Below are 15,642 nucleotides of genomic sequence, written 5' to 3'. Positions count from 1 at the left end.
TAGCACATGACAGAACTGCTTCACACCATTGCAGTAAACAAAAGGTCTCTCTCTATCTCTCTCTCTCTCTCTCTCTCTCTCTCTCTCTCTCTGAGTGAATCCATGTTAACAGAGCTGCACTGAATTTGGTACCAATTGTCAAAAGCCTGCTTTCAAGTCAAATTTTGAAAATATTTGGACCCCCGAAAGTTGTGAAACTAGGCTGATAGTTGTTAACGAGCCAATGTTTCCTTCAGTTTCTTCAGCCCTTTTGTTGACTGGGAGACATTTCAATGAATGGCAATATTTGTTACCTGTGACTTTGGGAAATAGTGTGAACAAAAGATAACATAGATGATAGAACTGCTTCACCCCATCTGCTGTTCCCATTAGAGATGAGTACTCTAAATCCAGCAAAGGGGAGATGGATCTTTTTGACTGCTTGGTGAATATGCATATACACTAAAAAGTAAAATAAAGACCCTCTTCTTTATACATTGGAACTTAAAAAAGAGTCTGAAACAAGCCTCTGGGGACTTGCTAACATTATTGTTCTGAACCAAAAGTTTTCTCAGCTAGAAACTCCTATTGGCTTTTATTTTTACATGGATATGGATTTCGATACACACAGGAATAGAGGCAGAATCATGCAAGGACGACCATCTTCCCAGCTTCTCGTGCAGCCAACTGAGCCTTGCTTCGCAAATCCTCTTCAAGCTCTCAAATTGAACAACTCCGAAAGAGTGCTTGAGATCCATCTATATAACAGTGCCATCTGGTATTGTTGCTTTCTCCAGTATAATGGTGATCCCATTCCGAATGTAAAAGCCTTCTTCTGGCCTATTTGCTTCTTGGACACCCTAATAAACCAGAGCATTTGGATGTGTAATGTCAATTATTGATAACATTTTATGCAGAGTAATTGTTCTATTTAAACAAATTTATCAAAGGAGGACACGGTGAGCATGGTAACTCTGCTTACATCTTTATTCATGATAATCACATCCTTTCCTATCTTTGCATTCTTGTCAATTATACAGTTCCTTCAAATCAAATCATGTTAGAAACAAAGGTTATGATACACACACACACACACACTCATATATATATATATATATGTATGTATATCTGTAATGACTGAATGATTTTTGTCTCTTTACCTGATTTTTGTATTTCGTCCCACTCCGATTGGAACCTTCCCCTCTGCCAGCAGGGATGCAATTTCAGATTCTGTTTGGTAATTGTCTGCTCCCATCATCAATGTATCCTGCGAAGAATAGATATATAAAGAAAAAAATTGAATTGTCTCTCTATTCTTATTGTTTATATGAGAGCTCAAGCTCGTCTATTGAGCTTCTTCTACTTATTAATGGAGAAGAGATTTCTGAACCATGATGACTCACCTTAAGTTCAACGCCATAGTCTAAGCGTGACCGTTCACCCACTATGGAGTGTTCAACACTACATTGTTGCAAGAAACACCCATGCGATACTATTGCATCCACAATCTGCAAATGACCAAATTGAATCATGAGAAGCAACGCACTTGGATGAAATCACTGTAGTCACACATCATATTGGAAGCATAAAAGCATACCCGGCATTTTTCAATTTTGGTTGGTGGTAAGAATCGAGGAGATGTGAAGAAAGGTGTCTTGGGATCGTAAAATTCAAACTTTGGTAACTGCATGAAATGGAATGTTGGGTAATTATGCAGAAGTCAGTCTAGTACTTCATTAGGAAAATCTAATTTACAAGAAATTCTGGCATTTTAAAGAAATATGAACCGCTTGCATCAAGTAACTTGCTCAATGTCTTAGATGTGTAAAAACAAATAATAGTATCCTGAAAAAATAAAAACTCTCCTTTCCTGTTGATCATAGTACAGCGCCATTTGATGGTGTATTTGCAGGGTACCACTGGTTTGTGGATGGATTAACTCCAAGTTTTTTCTTACTCTTTTGGGTATAGAGGGCACAACATACTAAAACCTTTTGCGGCTTGCACTTGCTGCTTATTAAGTTAACTAAACTAAAGCAGAACCAAAGGGATATAGAACAAGAAGATGTCATTTATGTAACACCAACCTCCTCTGTGAGTGCCATATTAGCATCATAGAAAGACTTTATTGTTCCAATGTCATCCCAATAGTCCCTGAATAGGTATGCCTGCCAGGATAAAAAAAATTATGCAAATTTAACATTTGCTCCCCTTTTAAAAACAAACGGTTTATATGAGAGAAAATGAATAGTAAAAATATGACTTGAATATATAGTTTTTTTATGGAACTTCATTTTCATCAATTTATTTACATATGCACGTGTTTGGTGGGGAGGAGCAGGCATGTGTTAGAGAAATGATGAATCAACAATGACGACTACCTAATGGAACCAATGAGAAAGAAAATCAAGAGAAAAAGAAATTCAAGCTTTAGGCTTCTCCTACTTGGACATTGTGCTCCATCACAGCTGAAGGAATGATTTCAGATCCAAAATCATTGGAAGTAGGATATCTCCACCTCAGAAGCTTCAATAATATATCCGTCTTGAATACATAGACTCCCATTGATGCTATATATGGGGATTTCAAGGCATCTTGTGGAGACAATCCTAGAATAGTTGTATCTGCTTGCTGCAATATATCCAACAAAAACTATAATTAGTAAAAGTTAATCAATCTTATTTTGATGATCAGGATATCCTAACTACAAGGGTTAACCACCTAACTGAAATCTAAGGCCTCATAGTTGTATCTGTTTGCTGCAATATATCCAACAAAAACTATAATTAGTAAAAGTTAAATCAATCTTATTTTGATGATCAGGATATCCTAACTACAAGGGTTAACCACCTAACTGAAATCTAAGGCCTCATGACACTAATGATTTAAAAGGTAGGCACAGAACCCAGTCTTTCTGATGTCAGTACATGGCTTCCAAAAGGGTGAGGAGAATCAAGAAAGACTAAGTTGGCTTTAGGCTTATTAGATATCACTAGCTGCACAGATTTTAGATCTTTTATACAAACTTGTTGCTATTTGCTCTGAAAGATTTTAGTGAGACCTTCTATGATGGTGGGTGTCTCACCATGTTTTAGATTATGACAAAATGATATTTTAGCCAAATTTCTGTCTTGGAAGGTTCTCTCAGGGGTTTTATTACAGGAACACATTGAAAATGATCAAACTTTTTTTTTGCTCTCAGGTATAATAACATTTAATAATTATCTGGATAGTAGGACAGAGAAAAGTACGTCAAAGCATAAAATCTTCTTCTCACCATTGCTTTCAGATCATTGCCCTTTGGTTTTTCCGCAAAGTGAATTACTCGGCCTCTGCTGTCTATCTTCATTAGTCCGTAATCAGATACACGGCTGGGGAAAACCATTCAATTTATAATGTGATCCAAGAAAAATAAAGAGGAACCCCCCTACCCAACAAAGTAATCAATTAAGAGAAAAGCAGTACAAAGCAGAACAATTATCAAGTGATAAAAGAAGTTCGTACAGACCTGCCACCAACTGGCACACATGAAACTGTAATATCAGCTTGCCTGTCAATGTGATTCTGTTGACAAATTGTAAATAGTGAGCATGATTTTCTAAAAGAAGATTTAAGCTTGTTCCCCAGTGGAAGTAAATGAATACCTGCAAAAGTTCCATGTAGTTCATCCGATAAAGATGATCTCCTGCCAATATAAGGATATTCTCAATGTTCTTGTTCCTGGCATCCTGCACATGAATAGATGGAATAACATTAAACTCAGCTCATTACAGCAGCAACAACAACAAAACAAAGCCTTAATTCGCACTATATGTGGTTGTCTACAAGATTGGCCAAACTAACCTGAAATACTCACCTCAAATACCCATGTAAATTGCCTCACAGCATCTGCAGTTCCTTGGAACCACTTCATTCCTGCTTCTCCTGGTGTTTGAGTAGCTGCCAAAACCTGTTTGAGAGGAATGACATTGCATAAATGAGACATTGATGAAGGAATTATTTACTTAAGTGACAGAACATGCTCTTTGTTCCTTAGTGTCATTCTAATTGGGCTTTTAAATTATGCAATATTTTATAGAGATCCTTGATTCAACTTTTACGTAAAAGCTTAAATAGTTAGTGTATATCAAGTTGCTTGACCATGTCTTGTATGCGAAGAGAAACAAATATATGAACTTGAACAGGCCACAAGTACAAATAGAACAGAACGGACACAACGGGAGAAAACATATATGACACGACTTGAACCCAGGACATCCTAGAACCAGAGCTCTGATACCATGTTGGGTTATCTAAAAGCTAAAGCTGTAGGTGATAGGTCAAGAATACAAAACAAGCTATTCAACAGACCTGAGAATTTAAATTTCACTGTATCAATTAAAAATCATCCTTCGTGTTCATAAGTTCTCCAGAAACTCTTTCCAGAAATTCATGGAGGCGATATCTACTAGATTTTCTCTTCCAATGGAAAGAATGCAAATTAAGGTTTCGTACCTCGACAAATCCATCCCCAAAGTTATTCCCAAAGTATGTGGTAGCGATGTGACGATTAAGGGAAGCAGAGTTGTACTGGGTCAGCACAAATATCTTGTTTATGCCACTGTTGATACAGTTGCTCATTGGAATGTCTATAAGCCTGTAGCATCCTCCAACTGGAACCTGCAGAATAAAATCATCCCATATTAAGACCTCAAATATTTTGAAACTCCACATACCCAACAAAAAACGGTACAAAACCAGTGCTTGAACCGCTTGGCAATTCAACCGGGGTAAAAAGAGCTTTTTCTCCAACAAAGCTCCTCAGTTTCACCTCAGTGACCCCAAGATTCACAATCAATAAGTTTGTTTGTGTGTGTGTGTGTGTGTGAGAGAGAGAGAGAGAGAGAGAGAGATTCATCTGTGTGGAATACAATCAGGCTCATAAAGCATGGTGCTTTCTTACAGCGGGTGTGGCTCTTCTGCTGGTAAGAGGAAAGAGCTGAGTCCCAGCGCCTCCTCCCAATATGATGGAAGCTACATTTTTTGGTTCTGCTTTTCGTCTCTCAAACACTGGCACTTGGAGAGTCTGAAATTGAATCAGACAACAAAAAGAATGAGACTGAAACTACATACTCAACAAAGATATCAAATTAAAATTGCATAATCAACAAAAAGACGACAGTTCAAAATCAATTTTCACATTAAAAATACAAAAAAGCTATTGGATCACATAACCCCTCCTGTAAATTGTAAAAGGGGCTATTCTTGTTCTATCCCATTTTCAAAGGTATCAATTTGTCTTCTCAGCAAAAATGAAAAACAAAAAATCTGCAGATAATCAACTCACCACGGTCTCTTTGACATCATTTGGTGTCAAAACAGAGAAAGCAGCCCCACGATTGATCTTCCCCTCCCTCTTCTCAGTTCTCAATCTTTTTGAAATATGATTAGCCCAAACACTTGTATTCAGACTCCCTCTGATCCTCTCCCCCAAAAATCCCTTATCTCCATTGCTTAGGCCAACTTCGCTGGCTCTTCCCAGATGGGTGTTGGCTTTCAAGTTGACACAGCAAGAATCCATTGCAGCAGCTTTACTGCTAGGGTATTGGCTTGGTCAGAGGTCAGTGATTCCAGAAGATGACGGATCAGAAATACAACACTGCTAAATTACTAGCAAGGGAGGGCCTCAACCCAAGTCCCAATAAAGTAAAACGCCAATCTGAGCAACCAAGTAGAGTATAGATCACACAAAGATACGACCAGGTAATGGAGAGACAGTTGTATTACCATTACATGTTAAAAGCTGTTTATAACATAATACGGAAAATTTTATAACGGCAACCGCAGAGACGATGCTTAAGGGTCAGAGCAAAGTATGGGAAGCTGAAGAGAGATCTAGAGAGAATCAAGCATTATAAATTAAATACTACAATACAAAGATCGCAAAAATCACTAAGAAACGAAGATTTGAAGTACCCAGAAGCTTAGAAACAGAAAGTCCAGAGGAAAAGGCAAAACCCTTAACAAGAAGACAAAGGGTATGGAGGGAGGGAGTGAGTTCCAATGCGTGATATCAGAGAAGCTGTGAACCACTGAAAATGGAGGCAGCTTAAGAGTTAAAGAGGGAGGAAATGCGTGAACAGATGTTGAAAGGGGTGGTTTAGCTTTGCTGGCCTGTGAATCCTTTCGACAATTGCAGCTACCTTGGCTTTTATACAGAAAAAGAAAAATGTACGCGAGTTTCTCCCCCCGGCCTCCTCTGCCTCTCTCTATAAATCATACCCTGCACCTGTGCGCCTGTGAATTTAACTCTGTCCATAGTCCAACTTTCTAGGCTCCTCAGGCACATGGAGTCTCCGTTACAGGACAACATCTGTCCATTATAGCCACATAAGAAAATTAGATTCACTTGTCTTCGTTGGTATTTTTCCCATCAGGAGATGAAAATGAAAAATTTAAAAAGGGCAAGAATTGATGACCCTTTCCACCATTTAAGCAGTTCTGAGCTCTCATTTGACGATCACAGCAGATACTTGCTCCCCCTGCCTCTGGGCACGTTGATTTTTGACGATGATGGCTCCCGTAGATTTCAAAGGTGATTCAGTTAGCCAACTGTCAAATTTTGCAACTTCGGCATTTGGTAAAGGTTAATGCTCTCTAAGAAAGTGTATTTGTAAATCTACATTAATTAAAAGCAGAAACACAGACACACCTCCTTTTCGATAATTGGGAGTCTAATAATGTTCACTCAAAAAATAATATCATCATAATACTCTATTTCTTTTTTTACATAAAAATTTTAGCCACCAATAAGTTTTTCGGATCCCCTGGTGTAGCACCAAATCTATGGATCAGCGTCCTCCACTCTCAGGTCTCGTTGATCAGGGTAAAGTACGAATGCGGAAACGATTTTTATGCATTAGTTGGACGTTCGGTCATCTCGATTCTCAGGACAGATCTCCATTACCATCCACAATCCCCACTGGCTCACAGAGAACTCCAACCATCCACGGTCCCTGCTGACTCACAGAGCGAGCTCTCACCATTCACGGTCCCCGCTGTCTCATAAAGTAAACTCTCACCATCTATAAGTATCGCTGGTTCCATGAGTATATCTACTTGAAATTGAACCTCCGCTCCTTCTTACTTGCTGATGCATTTCCACCGTGTCATGCCGAGGGCCATAATACTATGTTTTAATCATGCAAGATTGGTGTCTTGCAGCATTTTCACTTTTGGTTCAAAATTAAATGTGATTCATGGAGACAAAATACAAATATAACACAACTACCAACTTAAAAGTCTAATTATTGCTTATATTTAAGAATATTATGAATTGATCGTTATATTTTTAATGTCTAGACAACATGATATGTTTAAAAGTTCGGTGTAATTTTATGCACATTTTTTTACTTTATTAAAATTTTCAATGATTATTTTCTTTTAATGTAAAAGTTGACCAGCTCATAATACATATATCACAATTATGATTTTATAAAAATAAGAATTTATTATAATGTTTCATTATATGTTTATAACACGTTTAAAAAGTGTCTCTTCTAAAATTAATAATATTATTTAAAACATTTTAACATATATGTATTTTTTGAATTGCTCGATGTGTGTTAGGGGTGTTAAGAATTTGATACAAACATTGTGCCCCCGCCCCCTCTCCCTTTTTTAAATATCGATATTGTATAAGTCATGGGATAGGATTGATCGTCTCACAGTAATTTATTTATGGAGACACTATATAAGGAAAGACTCCTCAAACCGCGCTCACAATCACAAGTCCTGATTTATAGGCTGAAAATATGTTGTAATAAAAATCAAATATTCTGTAATAGCTGGAACAATAACGTATAAATGTGCTATAACTGTTAGGCTTAATTTTAGCTTTCTTTCCTAGAATAGAGTCTGTGTACTTGTAAATATGTTGATAAAATCAATTGAAAATGTGTGGAAGATCTTTCATTAACAGCAATAAGAATCTCAGTGTTCATATCTCTCAAAATTTCATCATGGTATCAGTAGAGCCATCCTCCATCGAGCTATTGATCCCTTCCTCTGAAACAGTGTGGCTGCTATCATTATTAAAAGAACTTAGGCTACCAATAAAAGATACACCAACATTGTTATGTGATAATCTGGGTGCAACGCATCTTACTTTCAATCCTATTCAGCACTCTCAGATGAAGCACATACAGATTGATGTACATTTTGTTCGTGATATGGTTCAAAAAAAAAAATCTCAATGTTCAATATGTTAACACTCAAGATAAGCTATCAGACTTAATGACCAAGCCATTATCACGACAATGCATGGACACTCACAAAATCAAGATTGGCTTAGCCAATGGCTACTCCATCTTGCAGAGGCGTATAAGGAAAAACTCTTCAAATCACGCTCACAATCACAAGTCCTGATTTATAGGCCGAAAATATGTTTGTAATAAAAATTAAATATTCTATAATAGCTGAAACAATTACATATAAATTGTGTTGTAACTGTTAGGCTTAATTTTAGCTTTCTTTCCTAAAAAGTGTCTGCGTACTTGTATATATGTTGATACAATCAATTGAAAATGTGTGGAAGATCTTTCATTGACAGCAATAAGAATCTCTTGTGTTCATATCTCTCAAAATTTCATCACACTATTGCTATAAAAATTTATTAAATGATAGGATAATTGCTTAGTATAATAAGAGATGTATCATTGTAATTGAGACAATCATAGTATAAATGAAAAAATTTTCTCGTGGTAAATGATCAATATTATGTCAAATAACAAATACAATTAAAAAGATCCATTGGCTAGAAATGTAAAATTATACTCTCTCTCTTCTTAATAGCAAGCTTCCATCGTACAATTAGACACATACCTTGAATTATTTGTAGCATCTTTTCAAATATTTCAAACATTGATCCCCTGTGACACAATTTTGATAGAAACATTAAGTATTGAACTGATTGTTTTGAATTTTTTTAAAAGGTTAAAAATGGCCTAATGAATTTGTAATTCAATAAGTTGATTTTTTTTATTTTTGGAATTGATCTATGAATAAAAATATTATTATTTTTTAGGACTATAGCAGAATTTGTAATTTATTTTTTAACAACTAATGATAATTAAATTAATAGCTTATAATCGATTTAATTTTTTTGTTACTATAATATATATTGATGTCTATTGTTATTGAAATTTGTTATTGATCTACATTTTAGCCCGGAGGGATTGAATTATACTTTGAGGGATCTTTTTGATCATTAAGTTCGGAAACAAAAATATAAAAATAAAATGTATCAAAAGTGTAAACATGTGTTTTTCCCTTACCTTCTACAAGAATTCCTTTTATAGGTAAGACACTCTTATTGTCGATTGATGCTAAGAACATTTAATTTCTATGTTGTAAGTATTATTTTATCCTTTCTCGGTACCATCTTTATTAGAATTTTATTTATTAATGGGAACATCACTTTACTCACAATTATTTTGTTGAAACTACCCTATAAATAAAATGATTAATATTTTGAAATCACATATTAATTTGTATTTAATTTTAATAACAACTAAAACTAATTGGATTAGAAAAAATTATATAATCATAAACATGACTAACTAAATTAAAAATCCATGTAAGTGCTAATAATATACTGCCTACCCTAATTAGATTTTTTATTTAATTAATTGGGGCATATCTTTATTCATAATTTTTTTATTTATATATTAATGTAAAATAAATGATTTATTAAAGACACTAATAAATTTAGAGATTGAAATAAATTTATTGATAATTACTCATCTTTATCTTTCTTCTAATAAATTAGGCATCATCTAAGGTTTTTCTTTTCCCAAACCCTCTTGATTTTCATGCGTCTCTCGTCACTCATTCTCCCTCCTCACCAATGGCATGGAGAGGAAGTTTTCCACGTTCACAATTCAAAAATATTAATTTATTCTTTTGTTAAATAATATTGTATGATAATGTAATTAAATAATTTTAGGCAAACCATATTATACTTATAGAAATATAATCAAAATTAAATGATTGAATTGGAGAAATAAAGGATACAAATTGTCAATCAAATAACAAAGCAGCGATAAATATTAAAAAAAAAAAGAAAGGTAAAAGATATTGGTTTACATAAGTTTGTCTAAAGATGTGGATCTCCTCTAACGTTTCAATAATTTCATGAATCTTCCTTGAAATTTAGTAAAAACGCACAAACCCTTCTTTAAAGTTTGAAAAAAAGTTATAGACCTCCTCTGAAATTTTAAAAATTACATAGACATCATTTGGTATTTGCCTTTAGAATACTTATGTCTCTCTAAGCTTGCCTTATTTCTGTCTAGATAACTTTTAGGGAGAGTCCGTGAGATTTTTAAAACAAAATTCCTTTTCTTGCTAAATTTCAAAGGAGCTTACCAAACTAAGCTCCTGAGTCGCTAGTAGGCTACTTGATTCATTTGCATATCTACTCCACCATTTGTAAGAACAAAGGTTTAGTCCACATTGTCCACAAAAGCCTTTGCCTTTGGCTACAAGCTCGAGATCCTCTTTCACCTCCTCTACCACTTCACTTGATCTAAAGAGACGAAAATAGAGGAGGTCTACAAGGCTCACTATTAGGGCTTCATCATGTGAGTCAATGGCCTCTGATTAAAGAATGTAATGAAGTAGGTCTTGTCTTAACTATAACTTGCTTTATCCTTTGTGTTCTTGCAACCACCACATATAAGTTTGGTGAGAGAGATTTGCCTCAAGCTTTGAGCTTCCACCATTTTAAAAATGAAGCCTTAGTTATTAGAACAAAAGTAATGAAAAGGATCCATATGTGAGGCTTGGGTAAAAGTGAAGGAGGGAGGAAATTTGGTTGAAAAGAGGGGATTTCTTAGGTAGCCGAGGATGGAAAGATGGAACGGGAGTAAATAAGGGAGAGGTTTCAATGAGAAAATAGGGGGAGGGGGGTTTGTGTGTGTGTGTGTGTGTGTGTGAGAGAGAGAGAGAGAGAGAGAGAGAGAGAGAGAGATTGGGTGTATTGCTATTATTTGTTTTTAAAACATGTCTAATACATAAGTTGACCTATAGAATTCAAGAATGCAAAATTCAAAGCAATCAATGTAATGACCCCAAAAATGTATATATATGATTAAAACATAATAATAATAAAATAAAAATGCTCATTAAGTTAATATCAATACGAAAGTGTTTCTTTGTTAAGATCTTTGATTCTATGTTTGATACTTAAGAAAAACCTTTCGTATTGCTATTATTTGTTTTTAAAACATGTCTAATACATAAGTTGACCTATATAATTCAAGAAAGCAAAATTCAAAGCAATCAATGTAATGACCCCAAAAATGTATATATTAAAAGCATAATAATAAAAAAATAAAAATGCCCATTAAGTTAATATTAATACGAAAGTGTTTCTCTGTTAGGATCTTTGATTACATGTTTGATACTTAAGAAAAACCTTGTCTTAGCGAGTGTTTAGAAACAATTGCGACTTAGTCGCTCCCTAGAGGTCGGCTTGGTCAAAATGGAGTTTCATAAGATAAACAGGGTAGACACTATTTGTACACACGTAAATAAGTACATATGCGTAAAATAATGTTTTGACTGACATAATTTGTAGAAATATATGATAAAATAATAATAATATAGGTATCCTATGCGGAACCCACATGACTATGTGGGGCCTCACATAAGTCCCAAAGTTGTGTGGGGTGGGGTCCACATGAGTACAGAAGCTGTGTAGGGGTCATAAGACCGTGTAAGGATTATTGGAATTACGTAGGGCCCACTTGGGTCTTGAAGTGCTATAGGGCCCATAAGATCGTGTGGAGCCCACATGAGTTTTGAAATTCAAACTTAATTCTTCTTTCATAATAAATACTAAAACCTAACATAAAAATAATAACCATGATAATAATAATAATAAATAATAATAATGATTTCAAAAAATTAAGTAATTAATTAATTAAGTAAATTAATTAAATGAAAATATTTGCAAACACTCCCATTTTTCCCACATGTACCCCCATACCTCCTATCCCATGCCCATTATATGCACATTTCTTAAAAAAAAAATTTATAATTTCACCTATCTCCCCACACTTTTATAAATTTCATTTTCTTTCCCAAAATTTTACTATAAATAGGAAGCTCTCAAACTTTATTTTTCACAAAAAAATTTTCAAAGGAAGAGAAGAATTAGTGAGTGAAAAAATTAGTCATGGAGGGAGAATTTTTGTTATAATTAAAATTCTCGTTCACTCACTCTTTTCAATTTCATTTTCAGAGATATTCGTGGTGACCGTTTCACAAGGTTAAGAAAGGGTAAGTAAATTTGATTATGTTATATTTTTATTAAAATTTATACCCGAATTTATTTATTAGTAAATTTTGACTATGCTAGTTATTTTCATAAAATTTTTTCAAATATATTTTTATGCATATTTAATTATACCAATTTTGTCTTTAATATATTTGCATTTATTTTCGAATTAAGAAATGTTCTAAACCCCTCGAGTATTTTATAACATTAATTTCTATTCAAAAAAACATTTATAACACGCAAATCGTGTAGCATGAGTTTATTTTTACGTTGCATATTTCACGAAAGTATGAGTAAAGATGACATGAGTTTATTTTTACGTTATGTATTTTACGAAAATATGAGTAAAAATGAGATTTTCATGATATTATTTTAATTGCATATAAATTATATATTAAGATGTTTTCAAAATCCCTTATGACTCAGAGGATACAGAAAATTACGAATGCTCGGTACCATAACTTAAAGTTTAAACGGATTGGAGTGCACTCTCACAGTTTACAAAGTGATTTTATATGACAGTGGATTTCTCATGAGTGCACACTTGGGTCGGAGCAGGGCTTAATAGGGAAAATCTCCTTTAACGATGATGTATGTTGATTTAGTTTGACCGGTCAGCCAGCTAAGTCCAGTTTTCAGATCGCACAAATCAGCCATGGGGGTAAACATGACTTACGATTAACAGACCTAAAAGTGATTTTTACAGTATATACATACATATTTAATTATGTGAACAAAGTTATTGAGAATTTGAAGGAAAAGTATATGTTTATGTGAACAGGGGCATCTTTGTGCCTAAATGATGATTTAAAGGAAACACATAAGGAAAATATATATATATATATATATATATATATATATATATATATATATAAGTATTATAGTTATAGTTTTAAAGTTAAAAAGTTCAGTTTAACAGTTATAGTATATGATTATAAAATTTTATTGTTATAAATGATAGTAAAAGTTTAATACAGAAAATTTTAAATTTACATTTATTTTAAAAGCAATTTTGGAGTTATGGTATTAAATATTATTTTACGAAATTATAATATTTTGAAAGCTCATTTTAGCCACACACTAATAATAATCTTATTTACTTACTGAGCGTCGTCTCACCTCAATCATTATTTTACATTTCAGATAATTTTGAAGAAGGTACCAGAAATCTAGCGTAACAAGTGCATGGGCAGAAGTAGAAAGAGTAGAGTAGAATAAAATATTTAGTATAATATAATTTAAAATATGTTTGTATATTTTAAAATTTTAGAAATTTTAATTTTAACATTTGAGACGTATATTTGTAATAAAGTTAATTAGTACTCTAGTAATAAAAATAATTGAATTTTGTTGCGTTTGCTGAAAAAATTTTAGTTGAAAAAAAAATTTAAAAAAAATTCAAAATTTAGGATTGGTGTTTTGGAGCCTCCTCGAGCATTTCAACCTGCATTGTGTATATAAAGTATAAATTATTAAAGAGCATGAAAATTTAATTATAATGCATAATAGTGGAGTCATAATTATTAGTCAAAAAGGGCAAAATGAGAATATGCTATTTAAGGTAGAGCTCATGTAGTGTGACCGCCCAATGAAAAAACACACCTTAACAATAAAGTGCAAAATTTTGGATTTTTTTTTTTGGGTAAAAAATGTTGTATTTATTTTGCTCTTTATATGCTTCAATTAAAAAAGAAAAAAAAAACCTCTATATCTTAGTTAAAACATATAAACTTTCTGTAACGCCCCAACTTAGGTCTGCGAGGGAGCACTGCGTCTCTCATTCTCTACCTGGACCAGACAACAGGGGGGCAGGCCTTATCGGACTAATGATTGGCCCTACAAACCAACACGTGCCATTTTCAATATGTTTTGTCCTCACTCGCACACTTCTTGAGAAAACTTCCCAAAAGGTCACCCATTATAAAATTACTCCAAACCAAGCACGCTTAACCGTGGATTTCTTATGGGAAGTCTCTTGAAAAGAAATGTGCACCTTATTTATATGAGTAGTAACATCTAATCCTTTTAAGTCTTTCTTTCACGGGATATCACATTCTCCCCCACTCACAGAATACAACGTCCTCGTTGCGAACCCACATTCTTAAACCCAAGCGATGTGAATCTTATCACACTTCCGACTAGGTAATTGCTTTGATACCATTTTGTAACGCCCCAACCTGGGTCTATCAGGGAGCACTGCGTCTCTCCTCTACCACCTGGACCAGAAAATAGGGGGCGGACCTTATTGGACTAATGACTGGCTCCATAGACTAACACGTGTTTTTTTCAGTGTGTTTTGTCCTCACTCACACACTTCCTGAGAAAACTTCTGAGAAGTTCACCCATCACAAGATTACTCCAAGCCAAGCACGTTTTGTAATGCCCCGACCCCCTACGTGGGCCCGGAGTGCTACTAATTCATTCATTTATCTGACAATATACATTCTAATATTATGTACGCAGCGAAAAACATAATTATAATCTTCCAACAAACATAATACCAGAGTTTTCTAAATCTATCTACACACCATAATAAATTAATCGTCCCCCTGTATTCAACATATATAAATATCTCCAAAAACATCAAATATTCACAATCATTCCTATCTCGGAAAACTCAAAACATAGAACAAAAAAACATAAATTTATACATTTAAAAATTAACATAAAAATATATACCCTCTCTTTTTCTATTTTCCAAAAATGCTACAAAACCTCGAACTTTCTAAGCTTGATCTCGAGAAAATTCTGAAAAACATAAATTCATATTCGGGTGAGACGCATCTCAGTAAAGGAAGAAACAATATATTAAAACAGTGTGTGACTAACATGAGTTTATATAACAACATATTAATAACATTTGCAAAACACTTCAATAAACACTGAAATCATTTTCTGAACCTAATCAAACACATGTAAAGGTTTAACCCACGAGATTACCTAAGAATAGGGTGGATTACCCGCCCATACAAGTAGCACCCATCTACTCTAATATATTAGGCAACCCAAAGGTCATAGTTAAAGTATATCAGGGCACTCACCTTACTCAGTAAGCCCTCAAGCGATAAATTATACTTAGTAAGCCCTCAAGTGATAAATTAATCTCGTACTCACATAGTTCATATAAAAGTTTACCGACGAAGGCTTCCAAGAATAGAGAAATCTACCCGCTCATATAAGTAGTTTCCCTCTACCCTAACACGTTATGCAGCCTACTGCTATACCTGATACAACTAGGGCACTCGCCTTCCTCAGCAAGCCCTCGGGAGAAGAGTTCGCCCCGCCCAATCGTAACATGTTCTACAAGTATAGATACTTCTAGTATCATAATACATTGTTCT

At 34.1% G+C, this 15,642-nt stretch overlaps 1 protein-coding gene across 2 annotated transcripts; it reads right to left on the bottom strand.

Moving 5' to 3' along the window:
* Positions 1 to 449: 449 nt before the first annotated feature.
* On the bottom strand, positions 450 to 6,660 carry LOC131156498 (glucose-1-phosphate adenylyltransferase large subunit 1-like). 2 transcript variants are annotated; one of them, XM_058110227.1, is made up of 15 exons: positions 6,438 to 6,648; positions 5,306 to 6,331; positions 4,922 to 5,044; positions 4,474 to 4,638; positions 3,836 to 3,928; positions 3,624 to 3,707; positions 3,488 to 3,543; positions 3,257 to 3,350; positions 2,425 to 2,610; positions 2,067 to 2,147; positions 1,577 to 1,663; positions 1,383 to 1,487; positions 1,140 to 1,246; positions 962 to 1,022; positions 450 to 839 (listed from the first exon to the last, which is right to left on the bottom strand). In XM_058110227.1, exons 2-15 carry the CDS (start codon positions 5,537 to 5,539, stop codon positions 738 to 740), a joined length of 1,578 nt encoding a protein of 525 aa, XP_057966210.1. In that variant the 5' UTR covers positions 5,540 to 6,331; positions 6,438 to 6,648; the 3' UTR covers positions 450 to 737. The 2 variants fall into 2 exon arrangements, with proteins under 2 accessions (XP_057966210.1, XP_057966209.1); XM_058110226.1 differs by having other exon boundaries at positions 5,306 to 6,660.
* Between the last annotated feature and the right edge of the window lie 8,982 nt (positions 6,661 to 15,642).

Source organism: Malania oleifera, chromosome 5, assembly GCF_029873635.1.
Source record: "Malania oleifera isolate guangnan ecotype guangnan chromosome 5, ASM2987363v1, whole genome shotgun sequence".
NCBI classification, from domain to species: Eukaryota; Viridiplantae; Streptophyta; class Magnoliopsida; order Santalales; family Ximeniaceae; genus Malania; species Malania oleifera.
The sequence above is the reverse complement of the archived record's forward strand: the minus strand, read 5'-3'. Positions and strand labels throughout refer to the sequence as shown.

What these genes read in the sequence shown, in the direction of transcription:
- LOC131156498 (XM_058110226.1), bottom strand. Translation starts at nt 5,539, where the DNA reads ATGGATTCTTGCTGTGTCAACTTGAAAGCCAACACCCATCTGGGAAGA. An exon ending in GCAATGATCTGAAAGCAATG is followed by an intron (nt 2,611 to 3,256) that starts GTGAGAAGAAGA and finishes GATATATTGCAG; the next exon opens with CAAGCAGATACAACTATTCT. An exon ending in ATATGGCACTCACAGAGGAG is followed by an intron (nt 1,664 to 2,066) that starts GTTGGTGTTACA and finishes CATTTCATGCAG; the next exon opens with TTACCAAAGTTTGAATTTTA.